The 25,062-nt window shown below is 36.7% G+C and overlaps 1 protein-coding gene across 4 annotated transcripts in view; it reads right to left on the bottom strand.

The window, feature by feature from the left end:
• Efna5 (ephrin A5) overlaps nt 1-25,062 on the bottom strand; it is a 275,616-nt gene that overhangs the window by 46,531 nt on the left and 204,023 nt on the right. For all 4 annotated transcript variants that reach the window (XM_047556354.1, XM_047556356.1, XM_047556353.1 and 1 more), the window contains one exon: nt 1,717-2,009. In XM_047556354.1, the coding sequence (XP_047412310.1) occupies nt 1,717-2,009 (293 nt within the window). The remainder of the gene's footprint in view (nt 1-1,716; nt 2,010-25,062) is intronic.

Genomic DNA, 25,062 nt, shown 5'->3' on the forward strand with positions numbered 1-25,062 from the left:
TTTTCTTGTTTGCTGAATGGGATTCTTTCACAAAGTAAGAAATCAGCAAGAGTCAAGAGCAGGCTGTCTGAGAACGTGTGAATTCACTGCGTGCCAGTATTTCCTGCATCTGTGGAACTCAATATTCCTTTCTTATTTTATGGATCGAATGTGAGATAGTATCAAGGCTTTTACATGTTTTCTCATGACTAACAACTGAAAAATGTACTGAAATAATAAAACTGGTACTGTTCAATTTCCTTTTTAAATTCACTTGCATTATAAGTGAGAGAACCCATATGATGATGAAATCTGACTTATTGTAAAATTCCGTTTTGGGGAGAACAGAAGCGAGAAATTTCAGTATAGATATAAACCATCAGGGTGAGGATGTCTGAACTGAAGAAATGAGTCAGAAAAGCAGGAATGTTCTTTATCTTGCTCGTGTGGGGTGAAAAGCTAATGCTAAGCATACTGAGTGGTATTACGTGGCTCTCTGCACACTGGGTGCAGCTGCACTTCCTGATCCTTCCAAGCAGGTGAGGCACAACTTCCCCCAAGTTCCCGCTGCTTCCTGCATTTATCTTTATGTAGTGATTATCTGTTTATACTCTATTTACATGTCTGCTCCCCAGTAGAAGGTCATTCCCTAAAAGGAGGCAGTGTCTTTTCATCTTGTACCCCCAACATTTCTGAGCCACCATAAGCTGTTCAATTAATCTACTAATGAACAAGTACTCCTTTATCTACTTCAGTTGACAGTGAAATTACATAGAAATGGTTAGTCTAAATATTTGACAGCAGTCAAAGGAAAGTCCAGGTACACAGCGAGTTACTTAAACTGTGTATCACTTATTATACCTTTGCTGTTTAATGTGTGGACCACAGGCCAGCCAGATCAGCATCACCTGGGAGCTTTATACCTATGGAATCTCAGGCCCTGCCTCAGACCCAGGTCACAATATGCATCGCTAACAAGAGCCCCAGATGACTCTTTTATACATGAAGTTTGAGCAACATTTATCAATAATGTATAATAGTATGTTGCATGAAGAAGTGATGGGTAAATAATGGAAAAGAAACAAGGCCATGGCATTGAGATTAATGCAGAGGTCTGCTGAGGAAGTGTTAGAGCTCTCTCAGGACAGTCACTCAGTGTTCACAGGTGAGAAACTCACTCATACCAGTTCCCTGGGAACCCTTGCTTGATACTTCTTCACACTCTTTCCTGTTTAAAGACACAGCTGCTCTTAATAATTGTCTTTTCTCCTTGGTGCAAAGAGAGTATTTATCGTCAGCATGCTGACATTTGCAGGAGTTTTGGCTTTCTCCACGAAAACTGTGGATGATTGAAAGGATATTGCTGACACCTGAATAAGAAATCCAAGGACTCTAAGCTATGTAAATTTAATTATTTCCTTTAATTTTTTTCAGGAATCTCTTTTCTTTTCCTGAGCTTTGGAGAAGTCCTAGTCATTTTCATTTAAAAGAAATACAAGTCAGCAGTGGTTCACTGAACAGGCTGACACGCAATTTCATAGTGGGAGAGGCGCTGTGTCTTTAATCTAATTTGTGCTCTCAGTTCCCAGCTAATGTATCTAGGGATCATGATGTATGCATTTACAAGGAGACATCTGTAACGCAGAGTCCAGCTTTGTAATTCTCTGAAACATGGGTAAAAAATTAGTCTGAAATCTTGCAGCTGCCCTACAACATGATAAATCTCTATATACTCACAGATGTAGAAATATTCTCGGCCTGGCCTGAATTCAAATCCTAGAGAAAAGGGAGTGAAGAGCTGGAATTTTTCAGAGAACTTCAGTGGTCCATTTGGAGAGTGAGGCCGGTTACATTCCCATCTCTTGAAGCCTTTGGAAGTGTGGTCGCAGGCACTGTAACCATCAAAGTTGACCATGTAGAGGACATAGCGCTCAGTCTTATCTTCTGGGACGGAGTCCTCATAGTGAGGGCAGAAAACATCCAGGTAGTCATTGATACAGACGTCGATATGGTAGTCACCCCTCTGGAATCTGTTGAAAGAAGAAGAAAATGAAGAAATAATTCAAAGTAGAAGTGATTTCTAGTGCAAATCAGTGGTTACACCCTTTAATTCTTCTGGAGTTAAAAAAATTTAGTCTAATAAGTTCTTAATGAACATTACTATGATTTGGAAAATGGTTTGAAACATTGTAGTTCTCAATCCAAGCAACAATAAGCCATTTTAGAAAGGAATTCCATTAAATTTGTTTCAAAATACCCTAAAAAGGAAGTGCTTCATTTTTATTCTAGTTATTACATTAAACATCATTCTTTCAAAATGAATTTTCTGATTTGTTGTTTTCCATTTTTCCTTTCATTCTTAAAATTATATATATTGAAGAAAAGTTTTCATGTTTAGGATAGTTTCACAATAAATATTTTTGAATATATAAATAAGTACATTAAATAACAATAAATTACAGAATTGTTTCAATTATAAATGAGGCCATTTTCAACTTCCTATGCAAATATAGAGAATTAAAGCTATAAAACTGATAGAATTAGAATCATAAAATGTAAAAGTTAGAAAATTCCTGGAGGAACATTTTCATTTTAGAGGAAAACAAAAACCTAAGGCATAAGCATGAAGAAGGGAGTATTTGAGCTAGATCTAGAGAATGAAGACTTTGGATTCCAGTGCAGCATTCTCCTTAGATCTGCTTAGGTCACCAACTCATTTTATGTCATCACTCTTTTGATGCCACATTCTTTCTATTATTAAGAAAACTGAAAACATCTATATCGAATGACTTTTCCCTATTTCTTTTAATTTTATAAGTCATGTTCTAGGGTTGGATTGGCAAGCCGTGAAAGTCACAAGCCAGATAACAATAGCAAAACCATGACAAATTCATCCTAAAATACTCAAAATGCATACACACACACACACACACACACCAGACTCATCCAAGCACAGAAATACCACATGTTTTGCTTTAATTCTAATCTTACAAATATTTACTTATTTAGTATCTTTCCCTATAAGTTAAAAATATTTCACAGGATCCAAGGATGTGTAAAACAGGAATTGTGATGGATACAGCTTTCTCAGTCTGAAATTGTAGTGAAAAAGCCTATAAAACCCCTTTGTTTTTAGCGAGTGAGGAAATTCTTCCCTGAGCCCTTGGAAAGGTTCACCATAAAATGGTGTTACTGCTGAAATACAACACTCATAAAGCCATATAATCTTCAAGTCGGACAGTCTCAGCATGAACACTTCCCAGTGATGGTGAGCTTCTCTATTCCATTTTTGGACATTTCTAAATGTTAGAAAGTCTCTTCTTATATTGAGCATAAATCTGCTTCTGTGTAATTTCCACCCAGTGATCCTACTTCTGCTGCCTGGAATTACAACGAACAAATCTAATTCTTCTTCCAGTAGGTAGTCCATAAAACATTTGGAGATGTCAGCTATGTCTCTCTGTATCCTCATTTCACCAGACATGAAAATCCTTATTTCTTTGGTTATCTCTGGTGTAGTTCCCAAACTCCTCATCTTTCTAGTTTGTAGACGCTCTCAGGGAACCCAGTTTCCCAGTGTGTTCTCTTAAAATTTAGGACCTAAACACAACAAAACCTTCTGAGAGCTTGGGACCAATGTTTACCTCAGTAGAAATATACCACCCTTGCCCTGGATGCTAAATATTTACCATAAAGCTGCAATTCCCTTCTAAGAGACAATGTTGTGAAACCGTGAAGGCATTACTCATTTCGAATGAACAGATCTAGATTTAAGGATTGGATCTACTGTGGGTTGAATGGAACAGTTATAAATCATCCTGAGCCTCAGTTTACAAGTTAGATAATAAGAACCTGCCTCACCAGACTCACATGGCTGCTTCAAGCCACAGATCAGAAAACTTATGAAAAACAAATGTGTGCTGATTTATACACAAGAAATAAGGAAAGATTATCAGGGTCTTCACTTTCCAGTTAGAGGATCCCCAAACACAACCATTTTTTTAAAAACAAAAATATGCAAGTATTTATTTCTTTATATTTACAGTGATCATGTGTTTACTTTTTCTTCATTACAGATAGGCAATGATTTGTCAAGATGCAAGGGAAGACTACGTTGCCTTTAAAAGATTTTTGAACATCAAGGTAACATCACTGCCAAAGTACAAAGAAAAGACACTGCAATGTTCAGATGAAAGGGTGCTGGGATGTGAATCATCAGCACTCAGAGTAGCCTGGCAGTTCTGGAGGAGAGCCAGACAAGAGCTGCAGCAGAAGGCAATGCCCAGATGCACTTTACATTATTATATTATTAGTATAGATTTTAAAGACATGCAAGGGGGAAGTTTTTTCTTTCCCTCAGTGTCACTTATTTTAGATTCTACTAGCATTTGGCAGTGCTCAAAAGTGAAAATAAAAATTAAAACCACCATTATCCAGACCCTTTCTGTTATGCTTTTATTCAATAATTCCTTTATTTTAAAAGTTAAAAACATTGTCACTTTTTTTTTTGACAAACTCAATTTTAACTCCCTATTCCAAATTTTATCCCAGTCAATGTTGCTAAAATTTTACTTTTTTTTTTCTTTTTTTGGCGGTGCTGGGGATTGAACACAGGACCTTGTGATTGTGAGGCCAGCACTCTACCAACTAAGCTATATCTCCAGCCCACCAGAATTTTAATAAGGCAAACTGTCGGACAGGAGAGCCATTCTACATTGGGCTGACCAGTAATCCCTTCCAGTGATCTTTAACTTTGTGAGAAGGGTTTACTAAATTACTGTGATGCCTATTTTAGACCTGCAATTCACCCCAGCAATTATTATTTCTGCCCTCTATCAACTGACAAAGAAAAGATGATGATTTATCATGGAATCAATTTACATTTGTTTCAGATCTTTAATTTGCATAAATTAGTTTATTAAAGCAAATTTCAAAGAATGGACAATATAAGTCTAAAAACCATGACAAGTTGGAGCTCATAAAAAGCATCTGTGCAACACACTTAAGTGTAATCCAAAGACAAGTTTGGGATTAGATATTCTAATACTATATCAAAGTGCATTAGATCATTCTTTTCTCCAGTTACAAAGTGGTATTGGATCAGTCTTTTCTGGTCTTTTTGAAGAAGCACAGAAGCATGATTAACATTAATGAGTGATTATTATGTTACATTAATTATTTCAATTTAATCTTTACCACTGTCTCAAAGAAAACATACTAATACTACATTTATTTAAAGGTGAGGAAAATGAGATCAAAAAGTCAATGTTACTTAAAATCAGCATACTATAGTGATGCAGCTACCTCAGTGTTTATAGCAGCTCAATACACAATTGCTTAACTATGGAACCAACCTAGATGCCCTTCAACAGATGAATGGATAAATAAAATATGATATATATATATATTCCATGTATATATATATATATATTCCATATATATATATATATATATATATGGAATATTACTGAGCCTTAAAGAAGAATGAAATTATGGCATTTGCAGGTAAATGGATGGAGCTGGAGAATATCATGCTAAGTGAAATAAGCCAAACCCTCCAAAACAAAGGTCAAATGTTTTCTCTGATATGCAGATGCTAATCCACTATGGGGGATGAGGTAAGGAATAATAAAGAAACTTTGGATTATGCAGAGGAGAGGGAAGGGAGGGGAGAGAGTATGGGAGTGGGAAGGATGGTGGAATGGGATGGACCTTATTACCCTATTACACGTATGATTGAACTACCGATGTGACTGCACCATGTTTGGCCAGAGGAATGGGAAGTTATGCTCCATTTGTGTACAATTTGTCTAAATGCATTCTGTCATGTATAATTAGAACAAATTTAAAAATTTTAAAAATATTGAAAAAAGAAGTCCATGTTCCACAACTAGTAAAATAGTAGAGACAGAATACAAACCAAAGCTCTCTGACCTCAGAAATAAAGCTCCTCACTATTCCATTTGGTGAAAGATGAAACTCTAACATCAAGTCCTTAGGTCGACTCTGTAGTCTTCCAGAGGGACAATTCTTATTCTCAAGGAGGTTTTAGTTATCCTGTTTAGAGATTCAACAAATATCTGCTATATCCAGGATTTAGTACATGTGTTATCATCTAAAGTCTTCAAAACAACTCTTATGAGTCATTATCATTAGTTCATTTTACCAATGATAAAAGGACATTCAGATAGAATGTTATCTTCTCAGTTCAATATTTTTCACAGTGAATAAATCTGAACAAAGTTAAAACCTGAATCCAATCCTTATAGATTCTGAAGTACATTCCTAATTACAATGTGTTTCTAACCACAATGGATCCAAAGATTCACTAGTTGTAGTAATTCCCCTTGTAAGGTGGAGGCCTTGAGATTGTGGGTATCATCAGTTTCCTTAGGTTTATGCTGATCTTTTAGGATAATCCTACAACAAGGTGAACCAGCCCTACTCTCTTCCCCACTAGGTTGGGGTGCCTCAACATGTAGAATGAGCCTCAGAGGGAAGAATCAGTTCCTGATTCATGCACATCATTTCAGTCTTTCACAGAATAAAGTGCGTAGTTGCACTCAGCAGCCATTCACATAAAGGAATCGTTTTTACATCAGCAAACAGCTTTCATGAGCTTTACCTCTTGTTAAAAGAGGAAATTCACATCTAGAAGGAATAATTCTGCATGCCAGTATCTACAAATGCAATGGGTAGCAGTCACTGCTGTAACACATTTTTAAGTAAATCTCTTAAAAATTTTCTTGTAAATGTCTCCTCTCTCCTCCTTTTCCTTAATTTCATCTATTGTGCTCATGCTTCTCTACCTCTGTGAGATCACTGTGTATTTTTAACTCTACTATTAGCTGTACAGCAATAAGCCAACAATAATTGCAATACATCTCTAATAAGTTAATACAGTGGTTCACAATGTAAAATGTGTACAGTCGCCACACTTAGAAAAGTGACAGTTTCAAACAATTACTACCCTGTCTGTCCTCACAATGTATAAGTCTCAGGAGCCAGGAAACATCTTGCCTGCATAGAAAGATGGTCCCTGTTCCTCACTGGATTGCATGACTGCTCAGGTCAATGGTCCGTATAACATATACTATTATATATTCTGTTATGGTAAGAATACATTTTACACATTTATCAAAAATTCTCAGTGACTCGTTAAGAATGTCATCTGCATTATGAAAGGATCGGTTCAGTTAGTTAAGAAGAATAAAATTCAGCCTGGTAACTAGTCCTTTGTAATCATCTTAAATACCAAAAATGAAATATGCACTTTATAGTAATTTTTGATCATCCAGAGGCCACCGGAAAGAATGGATATAAGGTACACTTAAAAATATATATATATTTTATTGGTACAATATAATTATACATAATAATGGGATTCATTGTTACATATTTGTATATGCACATAACATAATTTAGTCAGTTTCATTCCCCAGCATATTTTAGGGACTACTGATGGCAAAAGTAACAATTTAAGCTGGGACTGGAGCTGAAAAGGGCGCCTCTAAATGCAGACAAGTGAATTTGTCTCAGCATTTACCTGATGACTTTCCATCACAATGCTAAATATGATTTTGATTATCAATTTAAAACCACTGTTAATATCTCTCCCCTTAATTAACCTGTTGGTGGAAGTGAATCATGACTTGAATGTCAGAATCAAATGAAATAAAGACAACAAGAAATGACAAATTGTCTTTTCATTTAGTTATCAACAGTGTGCCCCAACTTCCTTCTGAGATAAGAACCAAATCATCATTTTATGACATTAGTTAGCCTGAATCATAAAGGCTTTGTCCTCCTAACTAAATATTGTATTTTCAACTTTGGGTCCCTGAAAAAAAAAGAGGAACATCTAGTTCTTGAATAGTCTAGGTCCTTCGTCAGCCCCAAGTGGAAGTTCTAAACTTCCTCAGACTGTCCTTTGGTTCTTCTTTGGTAGAGAAAATAGAAATCACCTAGCTTTCTTTCTCAAACTCTTTTTTCATGGCACTGACCTTACTGCCTCCTTTCCCCCAGGCTCCTGTGTTGTGGGTATTGACAGCTAAACAGGAGGACACAGGAGCCTGCCTAAGCTCAGTCCACAGAGGAGCAGCATCCCAATCCTCCTCTGAGTTCATGGTTAGCCACTTTCTCCTGAGGTTCCACCCCTCATTCCACTCTCATTTACGAAAGTCGAAGTACTTTTCATTTTTGTAGCTGGGAAAGGAAGGGTATGGTGTGTATTTAAATGTTTTAAATTGGCCTTTAGGGTATGTTGCTGGCACAGCAGAGAGCCTGCTTCCAGGGAAATATGTACTAAGGTATTTTATCAAGCAGCTCCTGAGTGAGGGTTCTTCACTTCATAAATATAGAAACAATATTACTGAAAGGAGAGAGTGTTAAGAGAAGTTAGGAAGCTGTGAGACACTTTTATCCCCCTTCATGTAATGTTTTAAAGGATTCAATAATGAAAATGTTATTACTCATCAACTTCATAGTTGATTATTACATTTTAAATGTATTTTAATCTGTCAAAGAGGTGATTGTTTTAATATTCCTATTTGAAGAGAATTCCAATGTCACTTCTTTAATTACAAGGCAACCTAATGTATTACATTCTGAAATTGAAATGTAAAAGAAGGATATGATTTATGGTCAAAGATTAAGCAAATTTATCAGCTTAGGAGTCCTCCCAAATTTTAAACTAAATCTAGAATGAATAAATCTTGGCAGTGCTGACTTTCAATTCTACTGTTATTGATTTAAAGACTAATTTCAGAATATGAAGTCTCTTTTTAACCACAGGAATTTCTTATTTGTCCAGAAAGGTCTTAACAGGCCCTGTAATTGACAAGGGATTTGGTTTATAAATATGTGTTTGTAAAATGGGCAGGACAGCAGCCTCTGTTACATAGCACACATCTTCTTGTCTCCTTCTGTGCTTCCTTTCAGCACAGAATGCAAACCTTATGGTTCTCCTAACCTAAATCTGAAGATGCTCTTTTTGTTTTCCTGCAGAGGTTAAAGCATGAAATACAAATAGTAAACCTAACCTGAGATAGATGAATAGTATGCACATCGCTCAGGACTGAACGAATATTTGTTTTGCTATTTTTAAACTTTTCTTCCCTCTCAAGGGCCGAAACATGCCTATCTTTGATATAGGTTGGTAATTAACTTTCACTTTCAGCTCTGAGAGTCAAGAGGCATGGACAGTTTCACTATAAGCAGACTAGTTGTTGAGGCTAGAGGAGATAGTACCTGAAGATCAAGACACATAATCTCAAGCAGTCCAATCTAGCTCTTCAGGGCTCTAGAATACATCAATAACAACTAATGTTCTGACAGATGTGAAGATTCACAAATAAAAACAAAAACAAAAATCCCCCCCAAAATGCTTAAGGAAGTATTTCAGAGACATATCCTGCTTATTCTTTTGCAGCTGAAATGCAATATGCTATATCATATATTTTTCCATCCAATGAAGCAAAGGATACTGATGAAACATTTGCAACCCAAATCTGGGTGCTCAGTTTATCTATTAATGAAAATTTCAACAGAGTTCTTATCCACACATGTTTTGGGAATTAAAAATTCTACAGTATGAGAGTTTTGCCTTGAATTCGGGAACTGTTGGTAATAAGACATAATTTTCTTGGCCAGAATTCATTAGTGCTTTAATACACTACCCTGTCACTTTTTCTGTGTGTGTGTGTGATGTGCGTGAACTTTCAAAGTGTTTTTAAAATCCCACAATTAGTACTAATCACCCATATCAAATAAATGAATAATAATCTCAACTGGTTTTTGCTGTTGCTTTTCTACAAGTTATGTCAGACTGAATGACTTTAAAAAAAATTATCTCCCAGGATAACACCTGTTTCAAATACAAGTCCCACAAAATGTTTCTCCTCCAGTGTTTTAACTCATTTGGAGTTTGTTTTATTAGTTTGACAGAAGACTTCCAAAGGAAACAAAGCATTAAATTGGCAGAGCCTAAACAAGACTTTTCTTCAGGAAGGGACTGGGAGCTTTGGGTGACAGTCTAATTGCTTCTAAGCCCCCAAAGAGGCCTGGGGCAGCGAGTGAGAGTGTGTCAACATCAACAGCCAAGACAGCCAAAGAATTAAGCAGGCAGAGTTCTCACAGACCGGGTGCATCGCAGGGCACACCAAATAGGTTTCAAATGGGGATTTAAAACAAAATAAAGAATTAACATCTGGCAATCAGTATAGTCCTAACAGAAGTCACTCCCACAATGCAAAACAAGCTCCTTCACCACTTCAGCTAGTCGGGAGCTCCCAGAAAAAGATGCATATGATACTCTAAGTTATCTAGAGTTTTCCATCCCCTCAAGCACAGGGCACAGAACACCTGCCACATAAATAGATCCAGTGAAAGCAGATGCAGACAATCATGGAACAGGTTATCCAGCCACTATCCTGAGAGAACAGGATTGAACAAACGGATTCTGTTCAGGGGATGTGGGAGTCAAACAAACAAATAAGCCACCTGCCAGAATGCTTACTTCCATGTAGCCCTTTTGCCTCCTGGTGGGATGTAGTTACCCAGACAAATTTCAGGCCATTCTTAGTTTCAAAAATAATGACAAAAGAGCAATAATAAATCTTCACTGTATTAACCAACTCAAGAAGTTGTTTTTGAAAAATAATGATTTAATAGTTCTTAAGGACTTTATGCCAACAGTGAAATAAATATTTTTAAGCACTAAAGATAACTTACTGGAATCATTACTAAGTCTCAGATTTGGTCCTGATTTTTCAATAATTGGGATAACCTGGAACTATTTCTCATGGAATTCATTCCTATTAATTTTTTTAAAGAAAACATGACAAAATAAAGGAAATAGATATACTTTATGGTTTTTAAAAAATGTCTGCCTTTCTTTAGTCAACGGGAAACATGTATTTGGCAATGTTAGAGAGCGATAAGAGTATTAATAATGTTTCATAGAAAGCGTTAGAATGTAAAGCAGGATGTTGCTGCTTTTATGCAGGTTGGCAGTAAGAACTAGTTACTTTCATTTGGACCCTTGTGAGCAGTTGGCTACAAACATGGGGCCAGGAATGGGGGTAATAAGACAGAGAAAAGAGATCTGGAATAACTAGAAATTAGGTGCTGTTTGTATTCATAAAAAGTATTGAATTCATCCAACATAAATGTGTAAATTTAGAAGAAAACTGGGACTGGCAGGCAGATCTCTTTTTCACCTATAGCTCCCTTGAAAACAGTGCTGGTGTTTACTTGTCTCATGATCCCCAGCATTTAGCATAATAACTGCACCTAGTGGTGATTTAATAGATGTCCAAATTGTTGGGAAAGGATATTAACGCTTAACAACAGGAAAACTGTGCAAAGTGTCCAATAAACTTCTGTAGTCTGGGTCCCAGCATTAAATCTTGAGAGGAGTTAAATAACATGATAAACAAAGGTCAAGATCAGGAAACAAAATAATGGAAGACTGCAAAAAGGAAAATGATAATCAGAACTGTTGTTCAAGCAATGCTAGAAAATTATGCCTAGCCGAGTAGACAACTTAAGCACCTAAGGCAGAATGAAAGTTTCTCTCTTGTCATTAAGTCCTCTATTCAATTACCATTTATCGGGGTAATTAAACACTGGAAAGTGATGCCAGGCTAATTGTTAGATTATGATAATTACATGTCTTTGCTATGCTACAGCTGATCAAAATAAGATGTGGTCCCGTGCACTTAGCTAAAGCTGCTCTGTAATCGTCAGAATTTCGTAGAGCGCTAGGCCATTTATTACTAATTCATTACAAATCAGGCAGAGAGGCTTATTATTTGTAATGCCCCCCCCCAAACAGTCTCCTGGAACAAGACTCCCAAAAGGTTAAGCACAGACTGCTGCCTCTCATTGGCCCATTTCCATCCCAATTACACAGCTGAGCAGCATTAGGTGCCTCTATTTGAGAGAGTTCATCAGACTGCTTCACAAAATCCTGCAACCACCTATCACATTGGCAGGAACACCCAAGACTCTCTTTCAGCCTCTGCCAACCACTGCTCCGCTCTGAGTTGTGTCCCGGCAACCATGAGTTGGCAATCCAGAGATCTTTGAGGCTCCCTTCTGCTCAGGTCAGGCCCAGATCAGGCTGGGATATGCCCAGGGGTTTGCTCTAGTTAGCGGGCGTTGTGTGGAATACAGACGGTACTCCTCCCCCCAGACATCCAGTCTCTGTTCCTCCAGTCAAGGTCAGGAGAAGAAACCAACTTTCTCAGGAACCAGCCAGCATCACTGCAAAGCTATCAATAGTAATTCCAATCTTTGTAGAGAAAGACTAGAATGACTCCATTGTCCTTGAGCTTCACCAGGCCAGAGTCCCTGGCACATATGAGGGTTAGAAACCTTTCTTTCCATCCCTCTGCTACATATTCCAGGACAGTGTTAGTGGGTGGGAAGGTAATTAACATCCTTCCTTTGGCTTTATCCGGGGACTTCTTAAGGTTTCCTCTGCAACCATCATCATCAGAATTTGTTATAGGAGCAGGAAGCACAGAGCATCAGATCAAAAGTTTAGTAACTTACCACAAAGTTCATGTCACAGTATGTTCTCTATTTTCTCCTCCTTGTGTTTATGCAGTATGACAGACAGAATGTTTGCATCCCCCACAAAAGTCACATGCTGAAGCCCAACTCCTTGTATGACTATATTTAGAGATAAAGTCTTTAAGGTTAAAAGAGGGCATAAGGACAGAACCCTGATCCGATTGGATTAGTGTCCTTTTAAGGAGAGATGCCAGAAAGCCGCTCTCTGCACGTTGTACAAGGACCCAGTGAGAAGGTAGCCATCTGCAAGCTGGGAGGAGAGCCCTCACCAGGCAGCAGTTTCTGCTTGATTTGATCTGGAACATAAAGCTTCCAGAATTTTGAGAAAGTAAATTTCTGTTAGTTAAGCCACCCAGTCTATGGTAGTTTGTTATAGCAGCCTGAGCAGACTAATGTTGGCAGTTTAAAATTAAATTAATGGTAGGGGGGGGGGTTTGAATTATAGACTTTATAGATATAAAATATCAATGAAAAATAAATACGTAAAAATGGCCAGAAAGGAAGAAAATAAGAAGGAAAGGGGAAAAGCAGAGCCAAGTTACTTACATAATATCTGCACATGGGAGACGCTATCCATTTGCTGTTCTGAGCAAATGTCTGGTCTGAGGGGAGAAGACACATTATTTTCCTAAGTAGGGATAGTTTCACCTCTGAAATTAACTCATGGCACTGCAAAAACGACTGTATTATCACCTGGCAACTGTGTTATCTCACTGCTTCAGCAAGGCTTTCGCCCAAAGATAGAATGAAGGGTGTTAGAGAAAAGTCACATACTCCATTTTACCCTTCCTTGACCCTGGAAATTAAAACAGAATATGCCACCACCCTTTAAAAATCATAGAAAGTGTGTTCTACGAACAAAACAAACCACAGGATACCTTTGTTAACACCAGAACATTTGAAACTGCCATTTTATGCACACATTTACTGGTGGCCTGTGGCTTAAGACTGGGGAGCTGGGGAGCTGAGAACTGCAGTTCATCACATAAAAATGGTTTTGCACTACTTAGTATTATTATTTCCTCCCCACACTCATTAAAAGGATATTCATTCATACAGCTGGATCCTCTATTTACTTTTATAGCCTGGACCACAGAAAGATATATGCAAGAATAATGCAATCATAAAAAATAAGAAACTAATTGCTCTGTCCCAAGGAAACATAAGGGGGAGAAAGAAATAAACAATTCACCATTTATTTCTTAGAAATAAATCCAAGCACTTTAGGGGATTCTCAAGTGCTATAATATCTCTCCCTACTTAAATGCTTGTCTGTCTGAATGACAGAGAATATAGTTGCTGTTTTTCTCCTTCCACTTTCGTCTTAATAAACTCTACTTTCAAAATGTCTACCTTGGAAAGAACTATAGTTCAAAGCAAATGTGCATGACCCTCCTCTTGAACTTTCAGAATTTTTGGTATTGCTACAAGGTCTGAACAAGCCACTTGTGTGGACCGTGAGGTTTCAGAGGGATGGTTAATGCCAAGCACAAAGATGATGAAATAAGAGGGTGATAATGGGCACTCCACGCCGGGTGACAAGTCAGCACTGTGAGCTTTGAGAAGACAGGGTCACAACTGGCTTTCTTCAACACTCAGCAGTACAATCCCAGATCCCAAAGTTTCACGATGTGCACATTAACATTTTATTGCTATTCAAACTGTTCTTTCTGTTCAGAAAGAAAAAGAGAACGTGAGCTATTGCTGGTCACAAACTCGGCATTGATGAGCTGGGTCAAAAAACAACAAAGGAGTTTATGAAACCTGTGGGAGATATTAAATCAGCCTGGGATTTAGCACAGAATCTGTGCTAAATCTGTATCCAACGTGAGGGAAAATGTGGTTGTATCTCGTCACTCAATTTATTTACAGAAAAGGGCAATTTCATTTGTTGATGTTTTAATCCAACATCTGGGTACCTACCTTGTGGATGCCAAATATTTAATTAAAGTCATAACCCATTTTGTATGCTAAAAGTAACTTGCATATTTTGTCCATTCCACAAATATAAAGCATGCCTTTCAACCCTATCTCTGGGAAGTAAGATGTGGGCACAGAGGGAATGCACTTGGGTATGCTCTCAGATTTTCTAACTTAGGACAATTGTAACTGAGAAGAGACCCACAACAGACAAGACCAAAGACCCACCCCAAGGTTAAAGAATTCAGTCCTTAACTTAAAGGCCTAAGTCATGGCCACTAAGTGCTGGTTTCTTTGGTTTTATAAACATGATTAGGGAAAGTAACACGTGGCACGCACTGACCAGGTAGACAGCCTATAAACACAGTGTACATGGTTGATAAAGAAGAGCACCCACTCTTGGTACTATGGAGCCTTCTCTGAAGCATGTACTGACACCCATGGCTGAAGGAAGGGAGAAACGTGCTCTAGCTGCAGAAATACCTTTTCTTCTGTTCACGAAGGAAGCTGGAGATGTTTGCCACCATATAATTGGAACATGATCTGTAACTTAAAATATACCTCAACTTAGGGTTTTGAATTCTAAGTTACAACTTATTCCAACACACTAAAGGAAGTGAACTGAAAATCAGAAGTTATAGGAAGTGATTTTTTTTGTTTGTTTTCTTTTAGTGTAAATATGAGTTTTTGGCATAAAAGCTGAAGAAATATACTTATATATGCATAGAACTTCCTGGTAGAGTATTAAATTTAGTTTTGTTTATTTTTAAAATGAAGGTGGTGGCTTTGAGATATAATAAATATCTCTAAATATGTCAGAGATGTTTGGAAGTACATGGAAACATGAAATACTGCTATTCTTTGACAATTAGGACATTTACAAATTCATATCACACATGAGAAAATTGTGTTGGTTCTAATGACTAGAGAAATTTATAGGACAACTCAAAATTCAACACATCACTCCTGTTTTTCTTAATGGTAAATTGCAACCCAGAATCTTCAAGCATTAACTGATTAAAATGGAATTCTCAGCACTATATTTATAGCTCAGTGTTTATGTATGCTATCGAATCTATGGATTCCTCTAACATGCCACTTTCAATATGCGGTATTGACTGAACAGTCACAACCAAGTTACCAGAGTTAAGAGCAACAAAATTCCAACTCAACACTTCTTTAAAACACTTCTTTATTTGTCTTTGTATTCCCAGATGCTATTCATGTTTACTAGTCCTAACTTACAGTAATTAAAAATGCATATAGCATGCATGACATAAGTTGGTAAAGAGAGGACCTGCTTATTTTCCCTTGATACTCAATGATAATTAAATTGAGAACCCTACTTCTGTATCAAGACTATAGAGAGATATAATAGTAGAAGAAATTGTGAGACATCATTTTATCCAGCTGTTTGCTTTCAGAACTGTTAATTATCTAGTCTCTTTTTTTGAAAATCTCCAGCGAGAATTTCAGCCTTAAATAGTAGCTCTTCCCAGGACCTACAGATATCATTCAAAATTCAATTCATAAAGAAATTCTCTTTTCAAGGGCATCCAGGTTTCCACTGTGCTTCTGAGTATCCCACTCACCCCTACCCAATAAGAAGATTTGAGAGAAAAGTGGAGGGAATTTAGTTCATGTTTTCCTAGGAAAGTCAAGCTGATGGTATTATCGACTGTCTACTGCATTAGCAATTTCCAACCGAATTACAAACGGTTTCCTTACATTATATTGCTATTGTTCAATACCATTTTCATTGTCCTAATGAAACAAAGCTATGTAACGTAACCATAAAGTACTGATCACAGTTAACAGTAATGGAATAAAGCTAAGGAAAGATCTATTTTTAAAATATGCGAAGAAAAAGATATGAAATGCTGATACTTAGCAGACACTGGATTTTTCTTTCGTTTTTCTCTTTTTGGCTTTCTGGATTGGGATGAAAGCAACACTGACAAATTAATTCATTCTCTTCCAACAATACAGATGGTATTTCCCCTAAGATAGAATTTCTAGGAGATTTCCCAAAGAGTAAAAGTTCCCCAGGTTCTAAAAAAAAATCCCTGAATTTTATAAGTGTCTTTAAAAGTATCTACTTAAAACCAGAGTATTCTCCTAATCCCATGAAAGAGGATATCCAAATTTTCCCTGGGGTACAGGTTTCTCCCTGCCTGTAGGTGAGCTCTTTGGAAAAGTGCCATCATGAAACCATTAGTGCACTACTTATTGCCCTATATTAAATCAACCAGTAACACAAATGATCAGGTTGCTGTGCTGGTCTGGAGTCTGCCCAAGTGAGATGGCAAATCCATGGCTGAGGTTTCTGCCTTTTAGCAAAGGCAATGAAGATTATTTGGCAGCTCCTTATGTACCCATCTCCTTTCCCATAAATAGAAGCAGCAAACAAAGAGTTGGAAGCAATAGGCAAAAAGATAGAGAAGATTCCTGGTTCTCCCTAGATACATTACGGGTAGAAGCCATAGTGCCAGGCACTTGTGATATTCTTGCTAGAGCTATTGTATCCCCAACCCAAAATAACAGAGTATAATTGGAATAATGGAAAACAGAGCACATTGCAATCACTCCCCAAGCATTTCTTGAATTGAGCTGGTGACAGTTAATGAAACTACTGCACAGTGCTGTAGCGGCAGATGATCTGTGACTGCCCTGGTTCTAGATACTTACACATTTAACATCTGAAAAATCCTCCCTGCTATTTCCTCAGAGGATATGGTCTAAATGTAGAGTATGCTGGAAATGTCTGAATGTCAAGATCAGAGAGTATTTTCTCCAAGACAAACACTGGTCTCAGAACAAACCCTCTGGGGATGTTTGTAAGTGTTCATATTTCTATGAGAAACACTGAGGATACCATCATCCACGTGGACACAACATTCTAACTACACATTGATCTGATGACTGTGGCTCAACACAGTCTCCTCAATGCTCAATTTACTACCATTTTCTCATTTTTGCACCCCAGAAAAAAAGCTAAAAATAAATCATGGTGCTATCTGTTAGACCTTTTTCAATAATGTCTATTACTTGAAAGAGAACACACATTTATCTCTTCCTATTAGAGTGCTAATTTATGCAAGTTCATTTGCCTTTTGTGTCTATTGATTGGATTCTTGTTGTCTCATCCTCTGTACTCCATTAGAACCCTTGCTGACTTAACAATAATGCAAAACCAGACAAAATTTGTACAGCTTTTATATGCTTTTGCATATACAGCTTATTTAAAAGTTTGCATAAGCAAGACAGTATAAGCAGAAATTATGGGTTACATGAGAAAGCATTTCACTTCATCACATCAGAAAGAATCTGAGAGAAGATGAGAACACTTAATGGTTGAACTTCTCTTTTCAGTTTTAAATAGTCATGTCTGAACATTTCAAAAGAATCCTGTGCTTCAGGCATGCTGAAATTAAAATAGAAGCACAATCTGAGTTTACAGATTACAAAACCAGTAAGCACAGCTGCTAAATGCAGGACAGGAATGGCCCTCCTTTCCCAAATCCATTTGTGTAAGACAGTCAAACATAGACACAAAATTTCTTTTATTGTGAAAACTGGAAGAAAACAAAGTTCAACCCCAGAAGAACATTTTTCAGATATTATTTGTATTTATTTGCTCTTGATTCATTGGGAATCTACCTACCTACCTAACTATAGATAAACTCTGGTATCTATCTATGTATCTAGTATCTATGTAGATAGAGATATGGATATAGATATATCCTAACATATTTTTCAATATTAATTAGTCTCAATGCTTTCTCTTTAGGAGTTCAAATAAATCTAATTTTACTCTTAGTAATGATTATGAAATAATTTATTAAATATAAAGTGATAGAAAACTGTTGATAATAGGACAAGAGAGTACAAAAGTTGCACTTTGAAATGTGATTTTTAAACTCCAAAGAATATTTTAATCTAGTTTGTACAGAGCCCACATGTGCTCTTTTGAAGAGCTAAAAACTATTTCTTCTTGCTTTAACTTCACTAATTTATCCATGTCCAAAAAAGAAAGAGGGGCAATGTGAAAATACAGTAGGAATCTGGTATCAACCTCCTCCAGGTGATTTCTCGAAGAAGGGATTCCACAATGAGAAATCACAAGATGCTCATGAGCCCATGAAAAGGGAGGCAGTTTTGGCTTACTGAGCATTCTGGAATTGCTCTGAGCTGTGATGTCTGACAGAGGCAGAGGGACTCCTGGCAGGTGTGGAGGTCAGCCACCCAGACCTCTCTAAGGATGGTTGCAAATAGCACAAGATGTCCAGGAACTCTAATAGGCATCCTCTGAACCACTTGGGGGGTGTCAATAATAAAAAGTGGAAATCAGAGTGGAAAGGAAATTTCATCTTTAATCCTTCTCATGACACCTGGCTTTTTCAGCACATATGGTATGCAAAGTTTGCTAATGTCTGGAGGTCATCAAGGAAAGCAGAGTTGATTAAAGATGTTTCAACTTTATAGACTTCTATCTGATAATGGAGAAGAAATAACTATCTTATTGATTGTGGTAGGCAGTACAAAGAAAAGGGGTCCATAGAAAGGGATATGCAGCCATCTGCCTACCTTCTAACCTGGATTCCGCTCCTAATTGTGTAATATTGGCATATATGCTACCTCTCTGAACCTCAGTTTTCTCATCTGTAACATCACAATAACAATAATGCCTCATTCCTAGGACTTCCTTTAGAATTAATAATAAATGAACAGATGATATACAATTAGATTATTTACATAACTGAAAAACTGACCACTAAAAGCAAAGAAATTTTAATCCTTTGAAAAATATCTTGAAATTCTCAAAGAGCTTTAGAAACAAAAATTTCCACAGTACTTGTGACATAGTTTGAGTAGATATACAGAGGAAGGGTGTACCATTGCCTATGTTGTATGATTTCTGGGACACAAAGGCCATTTTTTAACAGAAATACTTTCTCAAAAGTGAGCAATATGTGTAAAGTGTTATTCTCTTTGGGAGGGAAATCGTACTTGCCAGCTAATGCATTAACATATTTTCATTTCTCTGACCCATTAATTCCTGTCACCTAGCAGAATTAAAAGCCCTAAGAGACTACTGAACATGGTGGGTAGATTTTGATGAGAAAGAATCCTGGGAAAATAGACACTGGACAGAATGATGGAGGTGCAGGGTGAGACAGAGGATTACTGAGCCTTCTCAGTTCTACTGATGTTGGTTTAACAGACTGTCTTCACAATTGGATTAGATTAAATGTTTCCCTACAGGAAGAGCTGTTTTAACTTAAGCTTTAAAATTACACTTCACTTGAGCAATATGATATTTGATTGACCTTCCATCCTTTCTTAATTTGATTGACTTTTCACATATTTACATCCTGTCTTTCTTCATTTATTAATTAATTCACTCAAGACAAGTATATTGATCACTTCCTGTGGCTCAGACACTGTATCTGAAGGTGAAGAAACAAAAATGAACCAAGACACAGTCCTGCCCTAGAGGAACTGACAATCTAGGACTCTGCAGGTAGGGGAATCACACAAATGAATTCTGCCATTAAATGTGATAAATGTTGTAAGAGAAATTTGTCTCAAATACTGCGGAAAATAGGTAACAGCAACAAACTTTAAGAGTTCTGGATGACTTCACAGAAGAACCACATCTTAGAGGATGGACAGAATCATCTGAGGAGATGGGGAGGAGGGGGCTTCTGGGCAAGGTTACATGTTCAGAAGCTTGAAGCAAAGAGTTTGTTGACAGAGAAAATGAGGTCTCAAAGGAGTGTTAAAACTTGAACTTGAAAAAGGAGTTTGACAGGTAATGAAGAACCAGTGAAGATTTTTGAGAAGGTACAGGACATGACCAGATTTGTATGGCAAAATGATCCTTCTTTTAGCCCTAGAGAAGACAGACTGGATGGAGAGAAAGCCTGGAACAAGATCATTAAGGAGTCTATTGCAACAGACCAGGCAAACAAACACAGACCTCACAGGCTTCAACTGAGGCTTCCTTATTCCCTGGCACCTGCCAATAACCAATTCATTTGTGCATCCATTTCGTAGCTATTTGGAGAGGCCCTAAGGAATGCATACTTGGCACTAAAGCTACAAATCAGGTTAGACACAAACTCTTCCCTCCTTCATGTGACTGTTTAGACATGAAGAGGGCTTAACATAGGGTATTTGTAGAATTAAAGAAAAGGAGAAAAGGGAAAGGTTACACATGGGCAGAAACATCAGAGAGGGTTAAAAATAATCCCTATCATTTGTTCATTATTTTCCAGTTCTTACATATCACCACATGTTAAAGGGTATTGTGCAGTGGCTGAAGTGAATGTGAAGTTTAAAAACCTGGGTTGAAATACTGTCTGCCTTTTATAAACTTGGACAAACCACTTAATCTTTGTGTCTCACCTTTTAAATAAATAAATGAAAAAACTAGGTGTCCCAAAGATTCTATGATGCCATTTTAGTTTAACACAAGGAACACACAGAATTATCAGCACAGATTTTGTGACTGAATTGTCCCTAGTCCCTGCAAAAATACACATATCTCTACTGACAAGAAGCTACAAGAGAATCTGCAGTTACTGTTTATCACTGTTTTATCCCTCCACCTGCTCTCAACCCTACCGAGGGCCAAAGCAGCACAACAGGAAACAGCAAATATAATGATGAGGAAAATCAGTGAAGTCACCATTTAATAATTTCCCTCAAGTATCTTCTCACCTGTTTCCTAGCATCTCATAACATCTAAAGTCCTTGAGGAGCTTCCCAGGTTCCAACAACCCCAAAAAGGAATATAAATATGTTAGGTGCACTTAATCAAAATTATTTTACACCTGTTCCCTTCTACTAAAAATGATAGGAAAGAATCTGCATTATCCTCTCTGGACAAATAAAACTTCTTCTCTTCCAAATCCTTTGGAAGGTAATTAGATGCCTTAAGTACAGGGGTAATTTAAGATTTTGTCCATCTCCAAAACGTTGATGATATGTGAAACAGATGGAGGTCATTTCTTTTATTCCTCTAACTTTTCCTTCTGTCTCTGAGGAAGGACATGCTGACATGAATGTTTTGTTGTTATGTGTAGGTCCCACAGGTGAAGCAAATCATATCCTTTGAAATTCTGTTATTTTTGTCAGTAAATATAACCATGACAGAAAGACTTGAAATATTTCATATGCCTCAACTTCTGCATTAGGAGGAAGGTGGAGACTGATGGGAGAGGGAGGGGATATGCTAAACAGATCGATTCACTGAAACAAAACGGCTTTCTGAGCACCAAGGACCTACTCTGTGCCTTGTTTAGGATTCTAATACCAAAAGTTGTTGTTTTAACCTATCTAGATAGCAAAATCTTCACTTCCTAGAAAACTAACAGGAACTTGATTTAAATCAAGTCACAGATGACACTTTCTGCCACTCTCCCTCTCTGGTTTTCTTTTTACACTATTTTAGTTGACTAAATATTTTTTCTCTGCCTGATGGATTTAAATGTGTTTTATGTTATAATTCATACATAACATTTGTGAGAGTCTAATGCCTGAAAGTATTGTTCAATAAGTCAAATATTTTTTCTACTTTTGCTCCTCAAATTTTGCCTCTAATTGTAAAAAGCATGAACACTGAGCAATTAAAGGGCTAAGGGTGAAAACCAGGGCATTGGATATATGTGGTTCATCTACTAAATGCTCCAACAAAGTATTCATTATTTCACATCAACTGGACTCTGTTTTGTAAGAGACACTGGGGTGTTTGGAATTCTAAAATTATACATATAGTATTGCTGAGGTCAATCAGAGACCACTCAAACTAGTGAGCATACAAGTTATGCTTATATGTGGCAGTTCAAAAGTAATATTTTAAAAGTCACCACACTTTATCATTGGTGCCATTTCTTAAAAGAAAAAGGGTAAATCTGGAGGCTTTTCATTTCCTTTAGATAAGTGCATGAAACTAAGTGCTGCTCGGCCTTTGCATTTGATTCCTGAAGGTTAATCCCTTGGGAGGTCAGAGAGCATTCTTCACACTCTCTTAGAGCACCACACTCTTCTATAGCATAAAAGCGGAGGGTCTTACCAATATGAAAAATGTTAAAAATAGTTTATTAGACTATTAAAAGTCTATGACATCACTTTGCTATTCCTTGGTGTTCATCAATAAACCCCCATTGATCTCTACAGGAATCTTAATGTAGCCTCTTGTACAGTAATACCTATGTGCTCAAGCTTCAAAGATCCATTTATTTCACATGTGTAATTTGCCCACTTATTCCTGCTGAGATAATACTCCCAGTTTAATTGCCCATGGAGCAACTGGATAAATCATCTATGTTGGTTTGTATTAGCTGTCCACACATATGTGTAAAAAAAAACAAAAAGGCAAGAATGTTCAAGTTATACACTACAAAGATTAGAATAAATTTTGCTATGAAACTGAAAAATGGAACCAACAGATATCTCTATATTTTGCAATGAAAAAAAAAATTAAATACACTAGGAGATATCAACTATTTCATTGTTTCAGAGGCAAAGAATAATCATATATATTTATAAATGTAGATTTATTTATGTATAAAGAATGAATGATGGTAAATAGATTAATGAATGAATGAATAAGTTAATGCCTAAATGAATGAACAAGTTCATAGGAAAAAACATAAATTACCCAAGCCTGGACCCATTTTAGAAATGTTGAACTTATAAAGTTGACATTTACTCAGGAATTCAAGCTTATGGTCACTTGATGATCAGCACTATATTGAAAGAAAAATCACTGTATATAAAGCAAATTATTATCTCTTATGTGTTAAACCTTTAAAAAGTCATTTCTAATTGTTCTTTCCATTAAAGCCATTAGCCAAATATAAGAATTGCAGGCATACACCTGGGAGAATTCATGAATGCATAGGCATGTCTACACACAAAGGTCTAACTTAAAAACACAAAATACTTCAGTGGAAACCTTAATCCTTCAGATATGTGGAAGGAGATGATTGCCTGGATTCTTCCTTTCTTCTTCTTTATAAAACATTGGTATGAATTCTGTATTCTCACAGAATAATAATCCCTACATTGTTTTAAATAAATCTCTATTTGATCTTCTAGCTTCCTTCTAAAGATACTTTATTGCTAAATGATAACATACTATTAAATCACATACTGAAATGTATGACATATACTTAACTACAAAACCCTGGAACATAGTCACATTCTAGACATTCTAGTTCTAAAACCAGCAGAATGTTGAGAGAGAAGCATGTGAAGGCTATTTGAGCATATTAGATATGGAAAAAGACAATAAATTCATTATTTTATTTTTTAAAAATTTCCAATATCTAGAAAATCAGATAATGACCAGACTATAACAAATAAACAACTCTATTCAGAACAAAATTCACACCATTTGAAAATATGAACGTGTATTACTGCCAATGGGTCTTTGGTCATCCTTATTTAAATATGGCTTAAAATATGCTGAGTCTATTATATGTAGGACTCTTTCTTATGCACTATATACATGGAAATCAAACTCCAGAAATTAAGTTCCATAAATGCATAATAATAGAAACAAATAGAAACCTCCTTATAGGTAATTGATTTCATGATTTTTGAAGCTATTGACTAGGAGATTTTAAAATGGCCCTAGCAGTGTTGCCTGCCAAGTTTCCACTTTCAAAAATTTCAATGGCTTGTGGTCTCAATTTAAAATAAACAAGAACTCACGAACTGAAGCAATTCCAGAGATGAAACGCAGACCCTAACAGCAGCAGGTGGAGCAGAGTAGGTATTATCGATATACTTGTTGATATGATTCAAGAGTGCTCAAGGCCATCTGATGCTCAGGGCCACATGTGAAATCAGCAGAGGCCTAACCTTGCTAATTGTCTCCCCTGATTGTGACAGGTTTGATTAGAAGAATAATCAGCTCTCAGCAGCCTGTAGGCAAAAATGCCAGATGAGTGTCTATGTGTGTGTGTGTATGCGCACACGCATGCGTGTGTGTGTGTGTGTGTACTCCTGCACATGCACAGTGGAATGAATGCTGGTTCACCATTAATCCACCCTTAAAACATTAAAGGGGTTCCCCTATGAATAAAAACAAACAGTTTCCCTCATAATTATCATGGGCATTTTTCTTCTGTCAGTTTTTTCAATTGATTTTATACCAACTAAAGCAAATGCAGAGATACTATCTTTTTAAAAGTAAAAATATATTTATATTTTATCATTGAAAATAGAAGTCATAAGATGAAATCTCAGTGTAGTTTTAATTTGCATTTCTCTACTTACTAGTGATGTTGAGCATGGCAAATATCAAGAATACAAGCAACAATGAATGTTGGTGAAGATGTGGGGAAAAGGGTACACTCGTACGTTGCCGGTGGGACTGCAAATTGGTGCAACCTATCTGGAAAGTAGTATGGAGATCCTTCAGCAGATGAATGGATAAAGAAAACGTGGTATATATACACAATGGAGAATTACTTAGCCATAAAGAAGAATGACATTATGGCATTTACATGGATGGAATTGGAGACTTATTCTATTGAAATAAGCCAATCCCTCAAACCAAAGGTCAAA

This window comes from Sciurus carolinensis, chromosome 6 (assembly GCF_902686445.1).
Source record: "Sciurus carolinensis chromosome 6, mSciCar1.2, whole genome shotgun sequence".
Taxonomy (NCBI): domain Eukaryota; kingdom Metazoa; phylum Chordata; class Mammalia; order Rodentia; family Sciuridae; genus Sciurus; species Sciurus carolinensis.